Source organism: Drosophila ananassae, chromosome 3L, assembly GCF_017639315.1.
Source record: "Drosophila ananassae strain 14024-0371.13 chromosome 3L, ASM1763931v2, whole genome shotgun sequence".
Lineage (NCBI taxonomy): Eukaryota > Metazoa > Arthropoda > Insecta > Diptera > Drosophilidae > Drosophila > Drosophila ananassae.
The window spans coordinates 9,926,282-9,953,194 of NC_057929.1; the positions used below are offsets into that span (position 1 = coordinate 9,926,282).

General features: G+C 42.8%; 3 protein-coding genes across 25 annotated transcripts in view; 1 reads left to right on the forward strand and 2 right to left on the reverse strand.

Annotated features, from left to right (window-relative positions):
* LOC6496019 (heterogeneous nuclear ribonucleoprotein L) overlaps nucleotides 1-26,913 on the forward strand; it is a 100,821-nt gene that overhangs the window by 21,000 nt on the left and 52,908 nt on the right. For 21 of the 23 annotated variants that reach the window (XM_032450284.2, XM_032450283.2, XM_032450282.2 and 18 more), the window contains exon 3: nucleotides 5,365-5,502. The exons of the other annotated variants lie outside the window; for them this stretch is intronic. In XM_032450284.2, the coding sequence (XP_032306175.1) occupies nucleotides 5,365-5,502 (138 nt within the window). The remainder of the gene's footprint in view (nucleotides 1-5,364; nucleotides 5,503-26,913) is intronic. 23 annotated transcript variants of the gene reach the window in all.
* On the reverse strand, nucleotides 9,310-12,296 carry LOC6494590 (tubulin polyglutamylase ttll6). The gene is made up of 4 exons (XM_001960015.4): nucleotides 11,504-12,296; nucleotides 11,291-11,444; nucleotides 9,600-11,225; nucleotides 9,310-9,542 (listed from the first exon to the last, which is right to left on the reverse strand). Exons 1-4 carry the CDS (start codon nucleotides 12,193-12,195, stop codon nucleotides 9,426-9,428), a joined length of 2,589 nt encoding a protein of 862 aa, XP_001960051.1. The 5' UTR covers nucleotides 12,196-12,296; the 3' UTR covers nucleotides 9,310-9,425.
* On the reverse strand, nucleotides 18,977-19,385 carry LOC26514383 (venom serine protease inhibitor). Its single transcript, XM_014908528.3, has 2 exons — nucleotides 19,290-19,385; nucleotides 18,977-19,234 (listed from the first exon to the last, which is right to left on the reverse strand). Exons 1-2 carry the CDS (start codon nucleotides 19,369-19,371, stop codon nucleotides 19,038-19,040), a joined length of 279 nt encoding a protein of 92 aa, XP_014764014.1. The 5' UTR covers nucleotides 19,372-19,385; the 3' UTR covers nucleotides 18,977-19,037.

Below are 26,913 nucleotides of genomic sequence, written 5' to 3' on the forward strand. Positions count from 1 at the left end.
CTACCATTCTTTCTATTTATTTTCTTCTGTTTGGCAATCAATTCCTGTGCCTCAATACAAATTTGTTTTGCCAACCAACCCACTCTCTCCCTGCCCCATTCTGTATATTTTTATGCGCATTTAAAAGCATTTTCCATAAATAAGAAATTATGAAAAAAAAGCAAAAAAAAAAAATCAAGCAAGTAGAGACAGAGCAGATCGAGAAGCCCAAACAGACGAATTAGTGAAGATTTTCACATGAAAAGCGGCGCGTAAATTGCGCGCAGACCGCAGCCTTAGTCTTCCCCTCCTGCCTCCTGCCTTATGGGGGGAAAATGAAAATTGTTTTATGTTTGAAGCGCCCCAAAGATTTTTCCACATAAATTACAAGAACACAAATACACACACACATGAGGAGACTGAGAAGCAGACTGTTGTCATAAGTGATCAACGCGGTCGGACCTCAGGCCCAAGTCGGCCGGCCGGCCCATCTGTCCCAGAGTACATATGTATATCCATCTTGGCGTCCGTCAGTCCCTGGGAGTAGTATCTCTAGTTTGTTGCTATATCCACTGGCACGTCAAGTGAACTGACATTAAAATGACGAAAACGCAAATCAACAGCAAACAACAAACAGCAGAACTTTTTTTGCCTTTTGGGCGGCAGAGTTTGTTGAAAAGATGGATGGATTTATGGCTCAGTTTGTTTGGGGGGAACAGAAAGAGAGATATTTCTTTTTGGCCTGGTGGGTGTCTGGTTCGTCAATGGGTTTATTTTCTTGATTTTCTTGGACCAGAAGAGCCTCCGCAATTAAATCAATATTATTTTAGGCTTAATTATAGCCACTAAAGGATGAAATACTTTTGATTGCAGAACGAGTGTGTATCTGAAAAGTTTAATTAAACTTCAAGATAAAGTTTCCATCGAGAGTTTCCACCAAGGAAAAGAAAATAGAGCTTAACATTTGACACAAATCTCAGTTCAGCTTGTGGCCAGGGACTTTCCTTAATCTCTTCGTGTGGTCGGGTGTCAGCAATTTCTAATTGAAAATCATTAGAAACCGAAGCACATGCAATTTACTTTCACAGACAAGTGGATGGAGGAGGAAGTCTACTTGTCAGTAGAAAAGAAAAAATCAAATGCCGAACTAATGACAATTTTCAATGCTCCACGTGCTCCACCACCCGCTGTGACTAATGAGCGTTGCTAACCGAGATAAGAGATCTGTCCAAATGGCAAAACGCGGTATATATAATATACTATATCTCTCTATATATAAAGTATAGAGCATAGTCTATGACAGAGACAAGTCGGATACAAAAAAAAAAAACATATAAAAAGTATCTACCGACGAGTACTTATGTCATTCATGAGAATGTATCTCTGACGTTTGTGGCCACAGATTTTCGATGATGATGAGCCATTCCAATAGTATGCGATCGGTGATATATATAGTAGTATGAGTAGTATGAGTATGAGTAGTTTTTAAAAGGTTGGCTGGCTCTTTTGCCAAAAATGATTGATTGCCGCCCAGGAAGTAGAGGTCGGGATTGTGTGTATCTCTCAGATACAGATGCATTTGTAGACTGTTTATAACTTACACATTGTTTCATTATATCTGGGAATGTATATTTCGTAAAATCATTTAGCTTTCGAAGCAGGCGAGCCACTTGACTTGGACTTTTGATGTTTTTACTTGGCCTGGCCAAGAAGCACAGACCACAGATACAGATACAGATATAGATATAGATACAAATGTAGCTAGTAGATGGCCAAAACCTAGGATCTGGCACTCGCTCTTGTCGCTCACTGATCTGCAGCATTTAATTTCCAACTTTTTTTTGTGTTTCTGTTGCTCTGTTGCTGATTTAATTAAATTTCGCAATGCAAACGTTGAAGAAAACATTTTGTAAATTGCATTTTATGTGCCATTTTTGTTCGAAAAGAAAAAAAAATAGTAAAGAAAATAGGATAGAGGCCCGGAGCGAAGGCAGGCCCGGCCCGGCCCGGCCCGGCCCGTCTGATGCCAGAATACAGTGCATCTAATTGCGAGTAACAAATGCCGCCTCATGTTGCTGTCGCCAGACAGCATTTTCCCTCATTTCGGCCCCACTGAGATGATGAAGGGCACCAGCATATGTGGCCTGCCACTGAGATGGACAGTTCTGGGACTATTTTGGTATGGTTTTTTCGATCCCATTGTTTTTGCCTTTGATTAGCAGGTCTCTCAGGGTATACCTGTCCCATCAATTTCTTCATAGATCTATAGCCATAGACCTCTTGAATCAAAACTCCTGTCGAGGGCCATGCCAGGAAGATGGAAGATGGAAGACAGACGACGACTGACTGACTCTGATTCTGGCTATATTTCTTAGCTATTTTTACTGCCGAGATTCTTTATCTGAGATTCTGCAACTTGCAGTTCATTGCGATTGCAATTTCTTCATTTTCATGACGGCGACGCATCGTATTTTTTTTTGGGTTGGGTTGGGGGTTTTCTTGGCAAACGCCTTTATATTGTGCACTTGTATCTGTATCTGTATCTGTCGGATGTCGCTGGCTGAGATTGCACTTTATAGTATCTGTATCTGTATCTGTCGGAGCCTATGGCTTGATCGACTGAGTGCAAATTTCTTAAAGCAAAAATTTATTTGTGATTTGCAATTCGCAATTTGCATGGACCGTCGCGTCATTCGTTGTTTTATTTGCTTTCTTTTTCTTGATTTTTTTTCTTGTTTTTGGTGTTCAGTCAGTCGTTGCATCCTTAGTGAAATTTTGTGGGTAATTCATCTTCATTTCGTTGCGGTTCGAGCTGAAATGCAGTGCGGTATGCAGCCGCGACACTGCAACACCGCAGCACCACCACTGCACCACCACCTCTCGTCTGTGTCTGTAGGCTATTTTCAATTCATCCGCCGCTGTGCTAAAAATGTTTCAAATGTTTTTACCCAAAAATAAAGAGAAATCGGGAAACAAATCGAAAGAAAAACAAAATCATCAACCCAAAAGGCGAGTTCTATAGGCTCACTATGCACTTAAATTCAAATCCTCAAAAAAGAAAACAAAAATTGAAGACCAGACCAGAGACCATTCATCTATCCATCCATCCATCAATCATTTTAGTAACACTTTTTGTTGGTTTTGTGTAATTTAATCAACAGTTTCCATAGCTGTGGGATTTTCTTACTTTTCTCCAAGGGTGGCTGCCTGGACTGGCTGGGCTCTGCCTGGAAAAATGAAAGAAAAATCCAAGGAAAACTGAGAGAGAAAAGAAAAATGTTGATGGTGTATTATTATTAAAGGCAAATTTGACAGAAAACAAATGTTTCCTCCTGCCCGGCTGGCTCTCAGTTTTTTCTTTGTTTTTCTTTCTCAGACATTTTCTCGGATTTTCAAACAAATCGCTCCTCATATGCTTCAAAGTTGTTGAAATTTGAATTAACCCTTGGGTGGTGGTGGCTTTGCCTCCTGGCATTAAGTTACTTTGTTATCCTGCCACATAAGCCGCAAATAATGAATTCCTCAAATGATCAATCGATTTCAGGGATAAGAATTTATTTCAATTGGGTATTAAATGCCATAAGAAATTGGAATGAAATTGCTTAGAAAGAAAAACAGCACCTTTTCTGTCATTTTTCCACTCAATTTGCAGTAATATCTTGCTAAGGTCAGCAGTTGTTTGACTTTATGTTTACATATTTGTATTTATTATACGGCTACAGAACCACAGAGCTGCACAAGCTTCTAAAAATACGTCACAAAAGCGAACCATTAACCTAATTGCAAAAGTCAGGCAATGAAAACAAAAGGTAGCACCAGCAACAGGCAGTGCACAGTACAGTACAGTACAGACCAGTACAGTACGTATATACTCTAGATATATATATAAAAAAATAGGGTTAAGTGCACTCCAGGTCATATCTTCTTGAAAGAAAAAAAAAAACAGAAATGTTTAATGCAACAAGAAATCGCGAGCAATTGAATAATTGAAGCGAATAATTGGAAACTCAGGTAAAAGTTAATTAACTTCAATAGTAATTAGATGGCGGATGGCCATCAAGGAGAGACTGTCGGAGGCAAGTAATTAAAACACCAGCGACTACTCGCTTAGTGATAATGATTTAACTAAGATTTAAGCAATTAGTAGCCGAAATCAGAGGTAGAGGCATTTTGGTGTCAAGACCACAACACCACCTGTCAATGTGCGCCAAAATATGCGCCAAAATAAATTCAAATCCCAAACATTGCACCGCCAAACCCCTTTTCTGCAATGATTGACATTTGAACGTGACATGAACACGGTCCACCTAAATTCCGTAATTTATTTAGAAATATTCAGTTTGCCGCCAAAACAAAACGGAAATTATGTTAGCATTGCCTGCAGCCAAAAAAAAATACACAAATAATACACCTCTTGCCCGGTCTTTCCACAATATTTAACATTGAGAGTGAGTATAGCCCCATGACAGCGTCAATTAACGTGAAAAAATTAAACGAAAATTGCCTGAGAGTATGTGCCATTAGTGCAGCAAATCAATCGGTTCTAGTTTTATGTAAGTCGAGCTGTCAGTAAGTAGCTATACAAGTTACAATATTGTTAAGGGACAAAGAGAATTTCAGACTATGCGATACCAGGTACTTCTCTTAAAGGAAATCTTATCATAACTCAAAATAGACACAACTATTTGATGAATTCTTTCTTAGAAACCTCACTATATAAGCTATATAATATAAATACAAGCTATACAAGTCACAAAATAGTTTAAAGTTTTAGGATGTTTAAGTTTTTGAAGTAAGTAAGTTGTAGACTATGAGATACCATGTACTTCTGTCGAAAGAAAGCCCTTCATAAGTCAATAAAAAATAAAGTAAGTTTCAGACTGTGTGATACCAGGTACTTCTCGCAAAAGAAAGACTCTTTCTCTTTCATAACTCGATATAAACCCAACTATATGTTAAATACTCTCTAAGAAAACTATCTATATAAACTATATATATAAAATAGAAGCTATAAAAGTTTCAGAATATGTGATACCAGGTACTTTTCTCAAGAGAAAGTTTATCATTAATCGAAATAAAGTTCATTTAAACACAAGTACATCGTTTTTGAACAAAGTAAGTCATAGACTATGTAATACCAGGTACTGCTCTCTAAAATAACTCAAAATAAACACAACTACATAATGTTTTGAACAAAGTATGTTGCAGACTATGTGATACCAGGTACTTCCCTCAAATCATAACCCAATATAAACACAACTACCTCATGAATACTCTATAAGAATTCTTACAATATAAACCATATAAAAATATATTGATATATCTCTGCCACAACAATGCCCGATACTTATGCCTATATGTGTGTTTGTGTACATATTTTTACAGTCCACACAACAACAGAACCAGCAGCAAGCACTTATGAACAAGTCAAATGACGACCTACGGAGAAAGCGTCCCGAGACTACACGGCCAAATCACATTCTACTCTTCACCATCATAAATCCCTTCTATCCCATCACAGTTGTAAGTACACTGAGAACTATATATATATATTTTTTGTACTGTACTCTTTCTCTTCACAGCAGTAGTAGCCATTCATGCATACATTATATATTATACGACGATATTCTTATCCTTGTATTATCCTAGCTACTTAGTATGGGGCATAGTAACAGTATGTGTGTGTGTGTGTTTGTGTGTGAGGATATCCTTCGTTTTTTTGGGGTAGAAAATGGTAGAAAATAAAATAAAATCCATTGCAATTTGTTTTGTCGAAGGAACTTGTCACACACTCGACCGGAGTTTCTTCAACAGGCTTCTGGTGTGTGGTGTGTGTGTGTGTGTGTGTGTCTGGGATATGAAAACAGTTATTTGCCACACTGTCGCCTCTGGGAAGAAATGTGGTTTTCCCTTCTTGTTTTTGTTGCCTGCCACAAGGCGCTTAGGCTTCAGACGAGTGTTGATTGCATCTCTCGGCTTGCTACTCTTTTTTGTGCCTCAGCTGCCTCGGCAGCCTCGGAAGCCTCCTCCACTGGCTTTGTGGTATTGCTACTGGGTCTTATCACAACATTTGATACTTTTTAGCTACAAACTGTCCAGAAAGTGTGAGAGGAGAGCTCTTAAATCGGGCCCAGCCATGAGGGGGGTGGGGATTTGGATGCTTGTTTAGCCAAAGTGCGCATTGTTAGGAGGCATGGTTGTTGCATGCAACGTCAACAGCAGCAATTATGAGACTGAGAGGGGGCCAGGATAGTGTCAGGATGCAAGGATAGAAAGCCACGCCCAAAAAAACATAGATCTCCTAAGGACTAAGGTGATTCTTTAAGGATAGTTTTGTATTCTTGAATTTCCAGTGTTGTAGATTGTTTTTTGAAATGTAGATCAAGAAGCTCTTTGCTTTTAAGCGTTTCCCAACCCTGTTAACCGACACAGTCATTGTTGTCCTATATCCTGGCTATGTAGGGTACACACCCTCACACCTCACTCACCAGTACAGTTTATTGTCTTTTTTTATGCAGCAGAAAGCAGTGTGCAACAAAGGCAAAGAAAACAAAAATGCGGAAATGTTTACCTTACCTCTCTCTCTCTTTCTCTTCTGTTCTCTTCGCTCGTCTGCCCAGGCAATTGTATTTTCCAACACTTGAGCCAAGTGCCAGCGTAGTGGAACATAAAATCCTGTGAAGTGGAAAACATGCAGTATAAAAACTACAAAACTGAAAATTATTTGGGCCTGCCTGCAGTCCTTGCATCTCCTGTAAAAGGATGTGTGTATGCTAGAGTGTGTGTTTTTATTTGTTTATGTATGGGTATAAAGCCAGACATGTTAATTCGCGTCCGACAAAATGGCTGCCGCCGGAGGCTGCCAGGCAGGATATTCCATTCGTTTCTCTGTCTGTCTGACTGAATGACTTTTCGCAGGTTCCCCATTGTCGTAAAGTCCAACTGACTGGATTTATATTCGCAGCTTGGTAGCTCCACTCCACTCCACTCTGGTTGGAATATAAATCTCTCTGTTGACTTAAGTCATCGGCATGGAGCCATGGAGCGTAGCGTGTATGTCCTGGAATTAAGCAATTCCCTTTACAATGCACTTCTCCGCTTCTCGTTATGGCTTTTTCACAAATTAAAAGCCTCCGGAAGAATATCTTATTGAGCTGTGTTCTGCTGAGTCCGATTGTTAATAAAGCCCGGCTTAAGTGCATTTCCTGTCAAGTGCCAGATATGATTTACAAGCAAGGGATAATGACTTTTGGTGGCTATTATAATAGGTGCCGAAAACTGATACATTTAAAGGGAAAACTGACTGAAACAATCAATTATTCGCCGCTTATTAAGGAAATTTTAAACTAAACTATATGTGATATGATTTACAAGCGCAGGATAATGAAACTCGAGTTGTTGACTTTTGGTGGCTATTATAATAGGTGCCGAAAACTGATACATTTAAAGGGAAAACTGGGAAAAGGAAAAATAAAGCCCGGCTTAAGTGCATTTCATGTCAAGTGCCAGATATGATTTACAAGCGAGGGATAATGACTTTTGGTGGCTATTATAATAGGTGCCGAAAACTGATACATTTGAAAGGAAAACTGACTGAAACCATCAATTATTCGCCACTTACTAAGGAAATTTTAAACTGCATTTAGATGCTCTTCTGACAAATGCAATTTCCTTCAAAAGAGAGAGACTGAAACGAAAGAAAACTGTGTTTGGAAAAGTTTTCGGAGGAAAACTTGGGCCAGGCCGGGCCGGGCCGGGCACGTTCCTCGCCGAGCAACGCTCCATCATACGCTCCAACTGGCTTTGGCTTAACTAATCGCAAACTAAACGACCTCTAATAGCAGCCGGAACTTTTGTCAACAATGCAGACTACACTGTTCCATGCCTCCTTCTATCCACACACTCACATGACCCAGAAGCCTGGAAACTTTTGTGGAACTATGTGCTCCGTCGCTCATTTCCGCAGCCCCGAAAAAGACGAGCCAAATGGAGATGGAGATGGATGCCGCTTATCCGCATGGAACAAAAAGCTTTTCGGGATAAGATTAAAAACTTTTTAATAAGAAGACACTAAAAGCATCAAAGGAAATTTGCCTTTTGCTGGCATATGTGCTGGCAAAATGGGTAGCATGATACGAAAATGATAAAGTTGTGCCACCAAACGAGGGGTTAAAGTTGAAGAAGGCAGCCATCCAGCCAGTTAGCTTGGTTTTTGGGGAGAGTGAGTGAAAAAAATGCAATAAAAGTTGGTACGACGTCGGGTATTAGCTGACACCAGCGGAGGGCAACAATGTTCAATAATGTATTAGCTTGAAGGCCAGCAGGCGTGGCAGCCACAATGCAAATGCAACCGGGCCAGGCCAGTGGAGGTGGCAGCTGCCTGGCATATGTAAAACCCTCTTTGAAGCGGCTTATCAGAGCGCTGTTCGACTTTGTTGGTAAGGAGCAGAAAAAATATATATATATAGGAAGAAAAAAAATTCAGTCTGCCATAAGCTAAAGCCCAGGAATGTGTAGCGGCAGCTGCAGCCTGTGAGCAATATGTGTGACACATGCTAGGGAGTACGGCAGGGGGAGGCAGGAGGAGAAACCAGCAGACCATAATGCGTAGGTGGGTAGTTGGGCGGTTGGGAGGACTCTTGGTGGTGCAACGAAGGACATGCGGTGACGGCAAAAGCCGAAGCCGAAGCCAAACCCAAAGCCAAAGCCATAGACCTAAACCAAACCCAAGCCCTGGAAAAGCCAAGCCCTCTGCATCTCTCTGAGGAGGCCCATGGGGGGGGGGGGGGGGAGCCAAAAGGATGCGGCAAAGGGGCAGGACGACGGTAGCTCATGGCAACTGAGGTTTTCAATAATGCACGTTGTACGGCTCCCATGCCGCGTATTGTATTGCATTTTGTTTATGCATGCGCCCATCAAAGAAGGCAAAGATTTCCAGCAAATGGAACTAGCAGAGGAAAAAAAGGATAAAGGATACACTGATAGAAAGTCAAGTCAAGTTTAAGAGTAACTCTATACTATAGTCTACTTCCAAGTTCCCATATTTTGTTTCAGTTTCTAAAAAAACAACAAGGATCTGCCGCGAATCTTTGACAAATCGATGAGGCGGCTCCCTTCAAAGGAGTCATCCTTTATCTGTTTCATATTCCCATTATCCACACCCCCTCACATCCCCCTAGCCATTGCCATTTTTTATGATTTTCTTTTATGTTCGCCGCCATCGGTGACATAAAGTTCGGCTTTACGCGAATATCCAGAAAACAATGTGAATTATGACGATGTACGAGGGGGGCCTATTGAGGAGCTTCGATTGGAATAAAAACTTTCCTCTTTGAATAGAAACGAATACTTGGCTGTTTTTTATTTCAAACGAACCTTCTTGGCTAAGCCATTTAGACAATAACAAGGAGTATAGTAGTCCACTGGATCCACAGGAGTAGATGCCACTAGGACTGCCCGGAGTAGCAACTGCCATCGTTACTTAGAATGCTGTATAGGAGATCGGGGAAGCACTTGATATCATTTTTCGTCAAATGTCCATTTTCGTACATTTTTGAAAATATCTGAAAGGGAGAGGGAGGTTATCAAGGATAGAGGTTTCGGAAGGATAAGATCCTTACCAGTTCCCGGAGATGGGTGTCTTCGAGTTGGCTGGCCCGCTCCCGTCGCCAGTTCTGATGCTGTGCGGTTTCTGTTTCGGTTATAGTCCCAGCTGTCCAGTGCGTGGATGGAAGTCTGGAAGGCTCTATCTGCTCCTTGGACTTGGCCTCCAGGCTGAGGTTAGTTGACTTGGCCTTTCGTTTCTTCCTTGATCCTTTGGCCTTTGACTTGCCTTTGCCGCTGCCGCTCCTTTGGACTTTGACACTCGTCTTGCTGGGTGTGGGATCGACGGTGATTACCCCGCCCTCCAGTCGCGTCTTCTTGGAGTGCTCCTCCAAAAACTTGGCATCCTTCTGGGCCTCTATCTCGAGCATCCGCTGTTGCCTTACCCTCTGGCTGACATGTCGATGTTTATGCCGCCGATGGCTTCCTTTCGCCAGGCTGGTGCTTCGCTTCGGCGAGTACTTCCTTCGCAGCTTCTCGCGTCGCAGACTCTGCCAGATGCCGAGCCGTTCCTTGGCACAGGTGGGGGCCAGGAGCTGCTCCTTCTGACGCTGGATTTCGCGGGCGATGATGGCCCGATGCTTCTTGGCCTGGGCCTCCACCTCTTCGCGGCGTCGTTTTATCTGCTGGATGACGGGATTCATGGGGACGACCTCCAACTGCTCGCCCGGCCACCGGGCACGCTTCTGGGCCTGTTGCTGTTCCATCCGCAGCTGCTGTTCGCGCTGGTGGCGGTGCATGACCTGGTGGTTGAGCTCCTCGCGCCGACGACTGGACACCGTGTTGGCGAACATCGGCTGCTTGTTCTGCTCGTAGAACTTGCAATAGTAGTTGACCTTCTCGGAGTCGCGCGGCGGCATGATGCGCCGATAGTTACCCAGGTGGCTCTCCTCCCAGGCGATCTGCTGGGTGAGTGCCCCGATGGAACAGGTCTGGCGCACTTCACTGCCACCGGCCTCCCTCGACGGCGAAGAGTTTCCATTCGTCTGGACATTAACGCCCATTTTCTTCCGATAGATGTTCCTCAATAGCCTCGCCCGGTGTTCGATCCGATCGTCGCGTATGATCTGCTCCTTGTCCACCAGCGCAGTGCTCAGTAGATTCAATGTATCCCGGATGAGGGGCCTCTTCACCTCCATGTCCACTGACTCGTCGGCACTCAGGCTGGGCGTGTGATTCACCTCCAAAATGTAGGGCTTTAGCTTCCAGTCGACCAGGATGTCGAAGCCGAGCAACTGGAAGCTGGCCTGGATTTTATCGTGCTTGGGAAAGCAGACATTGTAATTGTGCTTCAGCACCGGCCAAGCACTGATCACCGTCTTGATGATGGCATCGTCCACACTCGCCCAGAACTCGGCCACATCGTAGTTGTGCTCCACTAGCCATTTGTTGAAGGCGCTCAGCTTCCGCTTGGAGCCGACTTCCGGGGTGCTACCCATTATGTACTGCGAGTTACGGCGATTCAGACAGTAGTTGGTCAGGTGCATGAACAGGTTGCTGCTGTTGCCCATCGTCGGTGGCACGTACTTGTGGGTGGCGAACCGGGCCAGGCCCTCGTTATAGACGAATATTCTGAGGGGATCCACTGAGGTGACCAAAGTGTAGACCCGCAAATCAAACTTGTAGCCATCGATAAGCAGGGGCTAGCCAGAGAGGAGGTTCCAAACTATTAGCTCCAAACTCAAAGATTATCTCTTGAAATACTTACTCTTTCTATGTAGGTCTGGCATATTAGCTTCTCCCGCTTGCCAACGCTCCTCAGATCGGTGGTTATCCAAATGCCCCTACCCTGTCCAGCCGAGTAAGGCTTCAGGATAAAGGTGCGTTTATGTTTACTGGCATAGATGGCCACATCATAGGCACTATTACAATTAGATTCAAGTTAATAATAGAACATAAATCAAATTTCTAAGATACCCACTCTGTTGGCATTAGCCAGGTCTTTGGGAATATACGATAGTCTCCCGGAAAGAGCTTAAGCATACGATTCAGATTACGGGAAAGCAGATCCTTGCGGCAGATCTCCACCATGCCGGGGAAGTGATTGATTTGCTGGAAGCGCTTCATGCTGCGCAACAGATCGTGATGCGGTGTAGAGTCCGACCATTGGATGTTCCAGAGTCGGTGTTCGGGCACGTGCTGGAATCCCATGTTACGGGTTACCTTGGCGACCAACTGAAACCTAGTGTTCTCCACGCATATGCTCAGGCGCAGACCCCGGATACTGGGCACTATGTCGGTGCCCTCCAGATGGACCGGTGGGGGCGGCTCCTTCATGACATCATAGCAAATGGCATCTAGCTGCGAGGCGGTCAGGGACTGCTTCTCCTTCTGATGCTGGGTGTAATCCTGGGTAACGACCATGAAGTGGTCGGTATCATTGCCGCCACCGCCCCGAGTGCGACGCCATGTGGGCGGATTGTTGTCCCTTCCAGGTCGTCGTTTGTTCTTTTTCGTCGACAGTACATAGACGCTCTCCTGATGGTAGAGACCGGGTGGCTTCGTATCATTCAGGATACTCTTGTCGGGCGGCAGTGACTTCTTGGCATCGAAAAAACGTGTGTACTGATTAAGCTGGAGCTTTGCGGCCTTGGGTGCTTTTTTGGAAGGCATATGGAGAGGGAGGAATGCTGCTTTTTTTTCCGTGGTATTTTTTGCTGGGCTGGTCGCTCTTCAATTTGTCATTTACAAAATCCAGATTGATGAGGAGTGCACATGAAATTTTGACAGTCTCCTATTTCTATGTTTTGAATGATTCGACAGTAAAACAACAACACTCGACAGGTTGCTGCTGCTCATCATGATGAGGCGGCAGCCTTGTGTATCTTAGCCACCCACAAGGCAAGGTCAAGTGTGCTGTGGTGACACCTGAGATATGCCAGAGACACTCGATTACCAAAGTCAAAGCCGCCACTGCCAGATAGCACCGCGAATAAAACTTGTGCAACTTGTGGTTAGCCAAAAACACCTTGTGACATCTGAAACGATCCGGTGGTGCACACCACCACCACCGCCACCACCTGTACCGCCCAGCTACCAGCTACCCGCTTTTCAGATTAATTTCCATGCTTGGTGGGTGCCCCCGGGGGCGGGGCTCATTAACCGCAGTTTAATCAGGCTTTAGGCTCATGCGGTTATTAGTTCAGCCAGTCAATGTCAAGAACCATAGTGATGCGACAGAAAAACAAGAAAGAGTGACGGCAAAATTACCTGTGACAACCGACATAGTTCAGATGTAACGCTTGGTTAACCCTAGAGGGGCACTGGGGTCTCTACCCTACTACTCTACTATATCTCTACTATAGTTAAGAGGGCGTGGCGTGATGGTGTGGATGGGTCTCCTGGGGCGTGCTATTCGACTCTTAAATCGCAGTTAGAGTTATAGTTTAGTTCAAAAAGCCACCGCTGCAACAAGCTGTCGCATAATGTACGGCTGAAAGTTGTTTTCGTATTAAATGCCATAAACAATGTGGCTCTTTTTGGGATTTCGGCAACGAACCATGTAATTTGTCAGGTTTATTTGGTTGAGTAACGTTTTCGGGCCGCCTTTTGGTATCTGCGGATCTGTGTCTGTTTGCCGTTTCAGCTCTCCTTTTTTCCCTAATTGGCTGGCCAAGTTAAATTTTTGTTTATTTTTTTTTTTGTTTCTGTGCAGCAGCTAATTATGCGCCCGCTTTGTCGCTGGAGATTGTAAACAAAAAACAAGAGGGAAAAGTGTTGGCAACTTTTCTGCATTTCAAATATTAATGATAGTGCACGAACCCCGGCACCAACTGAAAGAGATAGCTATAATAGTATAGAAAGAGATAGGAGACTGGGGAGCTATTCTTGTTGACAGAACAGGAGCGTTGATAAGCGAAAGAGAAATGAGCGGAAAATCGCGATTAATGTTGTTTTCATTCCAGCTGGGAAATGGAAATGGAAAATGTATATTCCGCAATTTATTTCCTCACCTATGCTGGAGTCTGATTCATCATTTAATCCTTTGATTTCTATAAATTATTACCGGTGTTTTCGGCAAATAATAAATTATTTCTACTGATTGAATATATCACACTTTTATATTTGTCTGGAGCCAGTAGAACGAATTAATTTTTATTTATTCGCAGCTGTCCTGTTTAAAAATTAAACAAGCATCCTTTTTCCCCTTTATCCTGCAAGGAGAACAGGAAGTGAAACACGAAACAAGTGTAAAATCAGGCAGAGGACAACAAAATGCATTAAAAATTTAAAGGTGTACTGGCACACTCACTCACACACACTGATTTCATTTGCAGTTGCACTAAAAAAACAACCAGAAAAATGTATAAAAGCCCGTAGCATAATAATAAAAAATTAAACAAAAGAAAATAAAGGAGTGTGGAGGTTGAGGCAGAGGCTGAAGGATGAAGGATATGGTTCATAAAACAGCCAGATGACTATGATGCTGGTGATGATGATGAAAAGCCCGAGAGCCGGATAAAAACTACAATGTATGAAAATGTTAGCCTGTGTGTGTCCTAATTTCGCAGATCCTTTTATTTTTTATGGGGCGCCGCAGTCGCATTTTGACTAAGCGCGCATTAAAAATTAATCTTTTAATTACCGCCTGGCAGAGGAGGTGGAGGAGGAGGAGGAGGGCTCTCTCGATTAGGAGTACATCGAAGGTTGTTTTCAGTGCAGTGGCTTCAAATTTACATTTTATGCCAGGAAAAGTTGTGGAAAAGGGACTTTATAAGTTTCATAAATCCCTTGAAAGAGAAAACAAGTAAGAATAATAACAACATCATTGTCATCATGGAAGATGGAATGTCATGGAAGAGAGTGCCTCTATTTTAATCTTTCTCGCGAAGTCTTAATGAAAGTCTCCTTTATGAAAAAAGTTTCCCTTTTTTTATCCTCGCCCCCATCCAGAAATCATGGCATATTTTTCAGCTTTAGAACTTCTGAACATTTCTGGCAAACACTCACATTTTAATTGCTTTCAATTGACCCCAGGAAAGAAATGGGCCAACTTGCCACATAAACCTAATGGCGGAGCCACAGGACAACTGGGGAATGTCCTTCCCACACACTTGAATTCAATTTACATTTTGTCGCATTAACATTTTTGGGTTTTTAATGCCAAAAACTTTTCCAGGGTGCTGCTTCTACTTCTACTACTGCTACTGCTACTGCTACTGCTGCAATTTCGTGTTAAAAGCTTTCTCAATGCCAAACTTTTCAACGTTTATTACTAGAACTAAATCCTGTTTAATGTTTTCCGCCCGAAAGATTAAAAAACAAGAAAGGAAAGCTAACTTCGGGCAGAGCCGAAGTTTATATACCCTTGCAGTTCAGTCGCAGTCCGATAGGTGGCGCCACGCATCTATATTATTAGATATACAGCGGATCGTATATAGTCGGCCGATCCTTATGAAATTTGGCATATCGAATTATTTTGACCAAAGAAGCATACATTGAAAATCCCATCCTTCTAACTTGAAAAACAACGAAGTTATGCCATTTCCGATCAATCAGTTATATGGCAGCTATAGGATATAGTCGACCGATCTTTATGAAATTTGGCAGATCGTATAAGTTGGACCAAATAAGAATCCATAGAAAGTCCCAACCTTCTAACTTGAAAAACAACGAAGTTATGCCATTTCCGATCAATCAGTTATATGGCAGCTATAGGATATAGTCGACCGATCCCGGCCGTTCCGACTTATGTACTACCTGCAAAGGAAAGAAGGGTGTGTGCAAAGTTTCAACTCGATAGCTTTAAAACTGAGAGACTAGTTTGCGTAGAAACAGACAGACAGACGGACAGACAGACAGACGGACAGACAGACAGACAGACAGACAGACAGACGGACAGACGGACAGACGGACAGACGGACATGCTTATATCGACTCAGGAGGTGATCCTGATCAAGAATATATATACTTTATAGGGTCGGAGATGTCTCCTTCACTGCGTTGCACACTTTTGACCAAAATTATAATACCCTCTGCAAGGGTATAAAAAAAAAGTTTCTAGCTTGGATTTTAGGGAGAGAGCATGATTTGGAATTTTAAACAAGTGGCAAGGAATCAAAGGCTCCTGGCGATTGTGATTTATCATTTCGGTTGGGGATCTGTCGTCAAATCCCAGGATTAGATATACTCTGAAACGTGATTAACATCACACTCTCTAGCTCGCTTGCTGTTGTTGTACATAAATATTTGGGTGTCATTCGGAATTCTATGTTTGATTTATATATGCAGGTCATACAAAATCTATCTATGCATACTCTGCTCTATTTGAGCTACGATTCGCTCGTAATTATGCATGAATCGTGAAATCAACTGCATTGGGGGCGTGGACTGGGGCTTTTTTTGGGGTTTATCTGGGGCAGGAGGCAGGAGGCACACTCAAAATGGAACTGAGACTGGAAACGCATGAATGAACGCTCCACCAACAATGTATGCGCATAAATTTCAACACTTTGCTTGCCCGCCCGCCCTTGTGAGACGCAATGAAAATGTTGAAATGTTAAAATGCTCGCACGTACTGCACAAAAAAACACAACAAAAATAGAGAAATAAATAAGAAAAAGTTATTTGTAATGCAAAACAAAACCAAAATCAACAGCTATGGCGAAAACGTGGCTACCGAAAGCAACAAAACACTAAACAAAAACATAAAAACAACAGTAGCAGCAGCTGGTATAGAAACAACTGCTGTGAAAATAGTAGAGAAGAGGCTTTCCTAGTGCCAGTCCTGATGCAGTCTATGTACACACAGAATATATAAATATATATATAAAGCTAAAGCATAAACAACAAATGCATTTGTAATGAAAATAAAATTTAACGTCGCACAAACACCAAGGACATGCCCAAGTGGAAGACGCTGCAAAGTATGCAACAGTTTCAGCCTAGTGCACTTACGGCTCTCTTGGCCAGCAACAAAAAAAGGCCAAAAAAAAAAGGGCTACAAAAACTGCAAACAGTTGGCTGAAAAAGACATTCGCCAAAGGCTTCTAGATTTGTGCAAGGTTTTTCGGTTTCTACACTTGAAGAAAAAGTGTTAGGCTTGCCAACTCTATCCTATTTTAAGGACAATTATTAATCTTTGTCAGTTGAACCTTCGTGTATCTGATGTGTTGCATGATGTATGACAAGCCAGCAACAAATTGCTGCACAAAAAATAAAATGGCGACCAAGAAATGTGACACCTCCTGGCCACTTGTCAATGTCATAATTTGCCATAATATGTGAGGAGAAAGGAGGCGGCCGAGTCGACAGGACATTAAGAGACAGGCATCCTGGCAGGCAGTCAGGAGGCAGGAGGCATATGAGAGATGGAGATGAACTGGCGCGCGGGACAGCCATCAAAAGTTGTGGATGTCGATGTCGAGATGCTGATGCCTTTTAGCCCGAGGTCGTGGTCGAAAGGGTCCTTCTGCCATGTCCGCCTCCCTGTAGATAGTGTGTGTGTGTGTGTTTGGGAGGATGGGGAGGCGTTGCCTTATGGGCGGCTGTAGTTTCCACAACTCTCCTGTCTGTTATGTCCTTGGCTCCGACGAGCACTGTCAACATTAACACACAGCCAGCCCAAAGGCATAAAAGGCATATCCAATTGCAAAAAGACGCATGCCGATCACAAAGGCTCGGCAAACATTCAACTAACATTAGTGCCACGCCCCAGCCACATCCCTACTGCCCACAGACATGCACATAAGGACACGTGTGACAGTGTGCTGTGCTCTTCTCTGTCCTGCTCTGCCGTATCCTGGTGGTGCTCTCGTTTGCTGTCTATTTTACTTGGTCATTAAATTTGGATTTTGTGCTGTGCACATCGCCGGCAAGCGCTTGACTTTGCTGTTAAATATATCTACACAAACACTTCCACTTCCCCACAAGGATCTACATCTCTTTAGTGGCCTTTTGAGCGGCCCCCGACTCCTCCACCTCACCTCCACCTCTGGCCTAAAGCCCTTCGTTTTGGCTTTAACTTGTGCCGCCATTGTTGGCCAGGATTTTTGCATACAAACATACATACATGCATGACTATAAGGCTGGGGCAGAAGGCATATCCTTGCTCGCTCTGCTTAGCATCGGGCTTACTGCTGGGATGCTGTTTTTGTTTTTCTTTCGGTTTTGAGTCCTTTGTGGTTGAACATTTTTCCAACATTGCATAGCAATTGCAACAAACGAAAAAAGAGTCCTAGGGCTCTGAGGGCTTAATACTTTGGCTTTCATATTGAGTGCATAGTGCAGAATGTCTCGTTTAGGCTAAGCCTTCATGGCAAAGGGGTTTCAGTTACCTTCCAATCACATTACTTTTAATCAAACCTCTTACTAATAACCCTTGTATTTATTCTTCTCATTTCAGGTAAGTTCCAATAACCCTTTGACGTGTTAACAAAATGATACAAATACGTAAGAGAGTGCGTGAGTTCTAGAAATAAGCTTTTATGTTAAATGAACACGGCAGTTTGTTTAGTTTGTACTTGAGGAAATTGCGTTATGGTATTTCCTCTAAACATGCACACTAAAACAACACAACTGGGCCGTATTAAACCATCAAATAAAGATCAGGATATAAAGTGCGCCTCATCATCAACCACCTATAGGACTTCCGTCCCAATAAATCACTAGAGACACACACATTCTTTTGGGGGGACGCGGCAATCAAAAAAGTTTCTCGGGCAAGCTCCATGGGAAAGTTGCATCGTAATTCCCACGATAATAATCATAATAAAAATCAAGCAGGCGATAAAGCATAAAACCAAATTACACACTACTTTTTGGCCTTTTTTTCGAGGAGGCAAGGAGGAAGGACCTCCCTCGGAACCAAACACTTGACTTTCCACCTCAATCGCACTTCGATGCTTCCGCTTCTAGTGGATGCTATTGTTGTTGTTCTTCTTCCTGTTGGCGGTACAACATAAAAATAAAAAAAACTTTTTTTTTTTTTTTTTCACCCAGAAAACTTGCACAAAACCCTTAAGAAAATTCGGTCACTAAAATATATGTTTATTTTTTTGTGTGTTCGAGTTGGTAAGGGGCGTCTGGCAGACATTTTATGGAGCACGTAACGGACATTTTTTTGTGGGTTATTTTCGTTTTGAAAAGTTTTCTCATAATGCTCCAACAGCGCGAAGGGCTTATGTAATACTCGTATCATCGGACTGCATCTGAATATCAGCACGTATCGGGGTTAAATGGGGGGTAATGCCCCCAACAGCCAACGGCAGCGATCTGGTTTCTGGGTGGAGTTTAGATTTATGGACGTTCTCGGCGGAAAACCTAAATTCATTAAGTTGTCAAATGCAAGTCAACACAATTCTTAAAATTCTGACATGCAAAGGGGCTTTGAAAAAGAAGAACTACTTAATACTTAGAATTTACTAAGGAAACTCCAAGGAAAATGACAAATTACTACAGTTCTGTCAGTACAATTTCTTGTTTATGGTTTCAGTTTAAAAAAAACAAGTAAATATTTAATTTATTATCCAGCGGTTACATTTGTGTTGTGGAATGCAGTAGCCCAAGTCGTTGTTTCTCCTCAGCCAGCCGTTTGGACAGGCGCAGCCCGGTTGGCACTTCTTGGGACTGCATCGGTTTTTGTACAAATAATCGGAACAGATCTTAGGACACACTGGTTTGCACTCCACCCAGATATCATTGTGGACACAAGCTAAGGGAAAATATAATTATTATTTTTAGCCCTTAATTATTATTTAAACTCATACCTGTTATGAGAGGCAAGTGGTGGGCCAAGGACTCGTTGAAAATAGAAAATATAACCAAGAAAAGTAGCCTCAGTAACATCATAGACCTCCAACTCAACTGCTGTTTGATTTTTATAAAGTTTCTGTTAAATTATAACGTTTAAAACTGATTCGTTTTGCTAAATTTAATGCCACTTTGATAAATGAATAAGCCCTGAAAGGGTACCCACATCACCGCTAAGCCTCTTAGCCCGAGTCCGCAGCTCTGTCACAAAATGAACTGGAAAATTTCGAGGTCTCGGGATAATTGCCACAAAAAAAAAAAAAAAAAGCAAAAACCGAAAAAAAAAGATAAAAAGTGCAGCTTAAAATTGAAAGCTCGACCGAAAGGGTAAACATTTTAATTCTGCTAATTGAAGCATTGAAATCTATTGGCCGAATAGCGCAATCAAACGAAAATCCAAAACTAATAAACGGTTCAACACGGCGTATGCGCAATCTGAACTGAGGCAGAGTCTGTTCGGTGTGTGTGGTTTTCCATATTGATTTGGAATATTTAATTTTTTTGTAAAGTGTAATTAACTGGGCAACGGGCGCATAATTACAATTTTGAAATTGTACACCGAATGTGGCATACAATTTTTTGTGGAAGAAAGGTGCATTGTGCTCTGCAACGGAGGCTCACATGACAAGACACGATGGGGCATGGTGGAGGGCCATTTGATATGGATGACGATGTTGCATGGATGTCGGTGGTGGTGGTAGGCGGCTGGGCCCATAGACAATGGATAATAGATGCTGGTCATCGTTTGTTGGCTCGGCTCGGCCGCACAGCGATCATCACCAGCAACATGGTCATCATTAGCATCGCGAGCTATTTGCGGTTTTAATTATGCCTCGGCCCAAAACAATACCCGAAGGGGGAGGATGCGGCCAGCTCTGCTAAATGGAATGCAGCCTGGCCATTGTAGTTGCGATTGAAATAAATGATGCGAAATGGTACGACTCTGGTGCATATGTGGCGGCCCCACAATCCCATCCTGCTGCTCCTGCCAGAAACAACATCGAATCAGCCTTAATTTTTGGACAACAGTTTCAAAGTCGCATATGGGCGAATAAAAATCGATATGCAAAGAGGGGCTGCCAAGGGCAAAGTACGGGCCGTGATTAATGGAAAATGGTAGGAGAAGGAGGGAGCGCTGCCAGGGACCATATGGAGAACGCTCGCTGATTGATAAACCAAATGTCAAGCAGAGCGTATAAATCGTAGCTATGCGCAGATGCATCACAATGGAAACAATATATATGTTGCAAGCACTGTTTGACTCGGTCACTCGGTCGGTATTAATGCTATCAGCCATGATCCGACTCGGTTATAGTCCCCAAAATGTTGCTTGATGTCTGGCAGTACATCAACGTGGTGGTGGAGCTTAGAGTGTCACCCGCACCTTAAAGCCTCCCAACAAATCCACACGTGCCCCAGAATGGGGCAACTTAATGCTAATACCAAGCCGGGCCGAGCCAGGCCTCTGAAAAATTAATGCCCACTAATAATTCAAGGGGTCCTGGGCCCAACAGTAAAGTATGCTTAAATAATCTAACGCACAATTAATTGAAGGTGCCATAAATATTGCGTATACGCACCGTAAATCAACCAAGATGGCAGTTAGGCAGCGAGGCACTAAAACCCCTTCGGGTATAAATGTGTTTCAGCCTACGAGGCGAAACTCAAAGGCAAATGCTTGATTATGCAAACAATTAATCCTGCCAGAGTTTATTATTCTATACGACTTAGTGTCTTCTGGCTTATTTCCTGACTTTCACAGTCTCTGAGGCTAAAACTTCTTCCTTGCCAAGTGCCACTTAAGTTCTCCGCTTTTGACCAGTATTATCTGAACAAATTTGGCTCTCTGTCTTCATTAGGCTTGATTGTCTGGCTCGGGCCAAGTGAATCCTTTGTTTTAATCAATTTGTGAGTGACTTGCAAGAGTCTCACTAGGCAGGACCCAGTGCAACCGGAAACACGCCATACTGCAATCACATTAGCCCCGGGATTCGGCTGTAGTTGTCCGGAAATTGCCAAAAGGAAACCGACGTCAGTCAGTCAGAGTCAGTCAGCAGCTGACCGCAGCATTAAAGCAACATTTGTTTTAACATTTCAACAAAAAAAAAAGAAAAGAAAGAAAGCAAGTCCAGCAGCCACCGCCCACCGCAAAGTTGCTTTCGTAGAACACTGCTCGAAAATTTCAAACAATGCAACACAAATTGTCGAGAACCGCAGTTGCAAGCGCGGTTTTCGAGGTGCTGGTGAGCTCCTCCTCCGTTCCCTGGCAAGTTCCGGCCAACTGACCGCAGTTCACAATAGTTGACCAATGCAATATTTTGACTCGGCCAGCCGGGGTAAACACAACAATGCGAGGAAAAGAAAGGGTCGCCCACAATCCTCCAGCTCTTTATCGAAGATAAAGTTGCGGCACTTCGTTTGCCGGACAAAACAATGAAAAAAGGAGCACAGTGACTGGCAGCTTGTCATTTATTATGGTCACAGTAATTATTAGTTTAAGGGCATTAAAGAATTTCAAGACTCTTTGAAGACTTTAATGCCGAAATCCGAAAGAAATTTTTGCTTAACACGCTTTTCCTTCCCATCATTTACTATTTTTCTCTTTTTCCTCAGAATCAGAATTTTTCCCTTTTTTCGCAATCAGTATTTGAAATCCCATTTGCCTGTGGCTTTCAGTAATCAGTTTTGACCAGGGCTATAAGCTTCATGGAGATAGACAGGCCAAAAGCAACCACTATACAACCATTTTTTGGAACACAATTCCCCCGCATTTTGTGGCATGCGCAATGGTCTAGGTAGTCATTTTTAAATGCTTGAGCATTGTATAAAATTTGCATAAATTTCCAGCATAGTTTATTTAGCGTTTGGCATTGTTGTACTCATGTTTTTGTTGTCCATTTTGCGAAAAAGACCGACCGCCCGAGACCGCCCGCCCACTGACAAACACGGGCTAAATGATGCACACGCCCCCAAAATGTATGCTATACATGCACATAAAACGACAAGGATACTTGCTATCTGGCTCTCTTTCTGACCATATTATAACTCAATTTCTGCGTGAGGCTTTTTTCCGAACGACACAAAAACAAGGGCCTGCTGGCTGAATGGCTGCCTGGATCGCCTGGCTGCCATGGCTGCCATGGCTGGTGATGCAGCATTTATATTCATATATGCGGCGTGGAAATGAATCGTGGACCTGGCAGCTCTCACCGCAGGATGTCCATTGGTTGGGGTGTTGTTTGGGCTTCTTGGTTGGGGGAAGAAATAAACGCAACGCAACGAAAAAAAAAGTAGAATAGGAGTCTGTGAAGCATGTGAACCAATTCAATCGCCGTCCTTTAATTTTCCCCAGATTTATTCCATGCCAGAAGAAATTTGCATGCTTTTTACGCGCATTAGCATAAGCACACAAAGACAGCCACAGGAATTGAGGTATGGATGGTGGGGGTGGTGGAAAAAAGGGGTCTGGGGGATGGAAGTATCTGTCGAATTGAAATCGGCTTTCGTTTGCAGCAATCCAATATGTCAAATCTGAAGCACGCTTCACAACAATTTTTTGTGATTTCTCTGGAACGCCAGCCCCCTCTACCCAGCCCAGCCCAGCCCAGCCTGTTTATTCGTTTTCTGTCAAATGTCAAGTGTCATGGCAATTTCTGCTACCTCCTTCTACCCTGCGTTGCAAAAATTTCTTTCTCTGGGAATCAAGTTGGCAGCCATTTCGACACAACATTCGTCATCTATGGGTGCTCTGCTCATTTGTCCAAGCCGCGCGTTGAATGACATGTTTGCTTAGCCAACTGCAGCCCACTTGTCCAAGGCAACCAGCCACCCACTTACCACCCAACCACCCACCACCCACCACCCATTCAACCTTTTAGACTGACATGTTTCAATAACTAACTGTCCATATTGGTTCATTCAATTAATGTCAATAGTGTACGCTTGAGTTGCATTCATGCTACTGAATATCTGCATATCCTGAGTCCTTGAGCCTGTTGTGGCAAGTCGCTGCATTGCATTGCGTTCCGTTGCAAGTTGCTAATTGCACCAAATGCAACTAATATTCAATGGTTAATGAGACGACATGTAATTATTTCCGTTTGCTGCTCTCTGGATGGGAAATTGCCATTCAATTTGATGGCCGATCGAAGTCAGAGTTGTATCTTAGTTGTGGATATCCGATTTCGGACAAAATTAAATACTGCATAGGATTCTAATGGAGCTCAGAAATGGATATCGGCTCTACAGGATTACAGTTTGAGTTTCAATGTTGACTGGCAAGTTGCCAAGGAAGTCCATAATTATCTGATGCTCGATATTGAATTCCTTGAATGGCATTTAAAGCAATCGCCCCTGGGCTAGTTCCTCCAAAATTTATGTAAGCCTCGAGAGTCCTAAATCCTTGGCACGCATTAATTTTAACCATTATCCTTTGCTGGATTCAAATGCAAATAAGTATCCTGGGAATCGCGCAATTCGAATGCATTCCCTGGGAATTCTCTTCCGTTTGTGTTGCAAACCCGCATGTTTCATTAGCCCATTCGTCTTCCTTTTTGTAATTTGTGGGCTTTCAGCAATTAAAGGCGAATTGTAATGGTTTATATATATACAGAGAACCGCCTCGGGTACATTCATTACACCTTTTCGCAGGTGGAGCCAGGCATGGTGGGGTTTAAATCCGCTTCGCTTTCTTCTCGGCTTTTTCTTTAGCTGAAAATTGTTGCATACTTCTGTGGCTTTTGCCCCTTGCTGGTGGAGCCAGGGACAGAGCCAACTGCTGCCACTTTAACGCGCCCACATACCACGCCCCTCCATCTCCTTCTTCTCCATCTCCTTTCATCAGGACTCTCCGCCCACATGCGCAGCCCACTCAATTAACGCAACTCACAGGATGTTTGTTTGCATGTATACGTAGTACGGGCGTGGGTGTTTGTGTGTGTGTGTGTGTATTTGTCTTAACAACTCTTGCATACAACCCAAATGACTCTGGATCCGGAATCCTGAATCCTGAATCCTGAATCCAGGACCTGGGCTTCCTGGCCTTCTCTTCCCACCAACTCTCGCATAATTACTTTGACTCGACTTTTACGACCTTTCTATGAATTACTCAAGAAGTGTTGGGAGCACGTCGCTTGTGTGGCTGCCATTCCACCATGCCACTCCACTCCTGCCACCCACCTTCCACCTTCTATTTCCCCGCCCAGTTTATCCTTTTTTACTGTCTCCACTCGCCTTCTTCGTGTCTGCCTGTCGTTCCCCTTATTTATTTCTTTTGCCCGTGTTCGCCTGCTAATTTCTCCTCCAGTAATCGCGGGACGAACGAAAGAAGTTACTGCCGCAATTGCATAAGGTGCAGGTGGTAAATAAAAAAGGAACAGTCGTGAACAAATGTACTTTAACAGGGTTGTCGAGTCTTGTACTCCTTACTAGCTGCTCACTTTAGTTAACTTTTACTTCACTTTTATGCTTCATTATGTTTTGTAATTATTTTAAATAATAAGAATCGGATAAAAATTGTCTAAGATGTGGACATTTTTTAGGGCCATATATAGAAATCAAAGATTTTCCAAGGGGTCTCCCAACAAAAAATCGAAAAATATTGAAAAAATATTTCGCTCCAGGATTTTGATGCAGATCGATGGGGAATCGATCCACAAAACTTTTAAGGTATTCCTTTTAAGAATCGGGCGAGAATTGGCCAAAATATAGACATGGAATGGGGCCACATACGCAAATCCACGATTTTGGAAGGGGTCCCCACACAAAAAATCGAAAAATATTGAAAAAATATTTCGCACCAGGATTTTGATGCAGATCGATCCACAAAACTTTTAAGGTATTCCTTTTAAGAATCGGGTGAGAATTGTCTAAGATATAGACATGGAATGGGGCCACATACGCAAATCCACGATTTTGCAAGGGGTCTCCTCACAAAGAATCGAAAAATATTGAAAAAATATTTCGCTCCAGGGTTTTGATGCAGATCGATGGGGAATCGATCCACAAAACTTTTAAGGTATTCCTTTTAAGAATCGGACGGGAATTGGCCAAGATATAGACATGGATTTGGGCCACATACGAATCCACGTTTTTGCAGAGAATCTCCCCACAAAAAATCGAAAAATATTGAAAAAATATTTCGCACCAGGATTTTGATGCAGATCGATGGGGAATTGATCCACAAAACTTTTAAGGTATTCCTTTTAAGAATCGGGCGAGAATTGGCCAAAATATAGACATGGAATGGGGCCACATACGCAAATCCACGATTTTGCAAGGGGTCTCCCCACAAAGAATCGAAAAATATTGAAAAAATATTTCGCTCCAGGGTTTTGATGCAGATCGATGAAGAATCGATCCACAAAACTTTTAAGGTATTCCTTTTAAGAATCGGGTGAGAATTGTCCAAGATATAGACATGGAATGGGGCCACATACGCAAATCCACGATTTTGCAAGGGGTCTCCTCACAAAGAATCGAAAAATATTGAAAAAATATTTCGCTCCAGGGTTTTGATGCAGATCGATGGAGAATATATCCACAAAACTTTTAAGGTATTCCTTTCAAGAATCGGACGGGAATTGGCCAAGATATAGACATGGATTGGGGCCACATACGCAAATCCACGTTTTTGCAGAGAATCTCCCCACCAAAAATTGAAAAATAATGAAAAAATATTTCACACCTGGATTTTGATGCAGATCGATGGCAAATAGATCCACAAAACTTTTTAGGTATTCCTTTTAAGAATCGGACGATAATTGCCAAAGATATAGCCATTCCAGTGGACTCATATTGTCGCCCCATGCATTTTTATCTCTTTCGAAGGATCCTCTAGAAAATTTCACAAAAAAATCGACAAATATTTTGTTCTTAGATTTTGATGCAGATTGATGTGGAATTGATATACAAATAGTTTAAGGTATTCCTCTTAAAATTCAGATGATTATCCCAAAAGATATAACCTTCGCTCTGGAAGAATTGTTTCCTTCTCACCTCCTTAGGTGTTTTATTAAAAAAATCACTCCTCTTTTTTAAGTTGTTCGACATTAAAACTTAATTGCATCGTGGAATGGAAAAATTTCGGCTTATCGTCCATTACATCCGAGTCATGTTTTAATGGCTGTAACCCTTTTTTCAATTTGGCTAGATAAGAAAAAAATAATTTCAGTTCGTGCAATTTTCTTTTGAGAATTGGCTTTTGTTGGTGGAAGTGGTGGTGCTGGCTGGCTGGATTTTTCCCATTTCCCTTCGAGTCTTTGACTTTGGCCCGAAACGTCTTTTCCAATCCCCTTTTAATTTCCTTTGCAATCCTTTGCAACCCTGACACAGTTACAACCCACCCAGCCACCACTTTCATTTCTTCTAATGCAACATTTTCCTATATAAAGTGGGGAAGAAAAAGGGGGTGGCTCGTGGAGAGCCTTGGCTGGACGAGCATTATCTGCGTTAGCTTTTTAGCCTAACGACCGACCAAAGGGGACGAAGGAAGAACACCTACGCGATGTTCGCCACAGTGCGTCTTCATTGCTCTTACCTGTTTTTCCCCGAGTTTTTCTTGGTTTTCCACGACGGCTCCAT

Bases quoted from the DNA above. Each gene is read 5' to 3' on its own strand.
- LOC6494590 (XM_001960015.4), bottom strand. From the start codon at position 12,195: ATGCCTTCCAAAAAAGCACCCAAGGCCGCAAAGCTCCAGCTTAATCAG. The intron at 11,226-11,290 runs GTAAGTATTTCA...CTCTCTGGCTAG, and splicing joins GCCAGACCTACATAGAAAGA to CCCCTGCTTATCGATGGCTA. The intron at 9,543-9,599 runs GTAAGGATCTTA...TCTCCCTTTCAG, and splicing joins ACACCCATCTCCGGGAACTG to ATATTTTCAAAAATGTACGA.
- LOC26514383 (XM_014908528.3), bottom strand. From the start codon at position 19,371: ATGATGTTACTGAGGCTACTTTTCTTGGTTATATTTTCTATTTTCAAC. The intron at 19,235-19,289 runs GTATGAGTTTAA...ATTTTCCCTTAG, and splicing joins CCACTTGCCTCTCATAACAG to CTTGTGTCCACAATGATATC.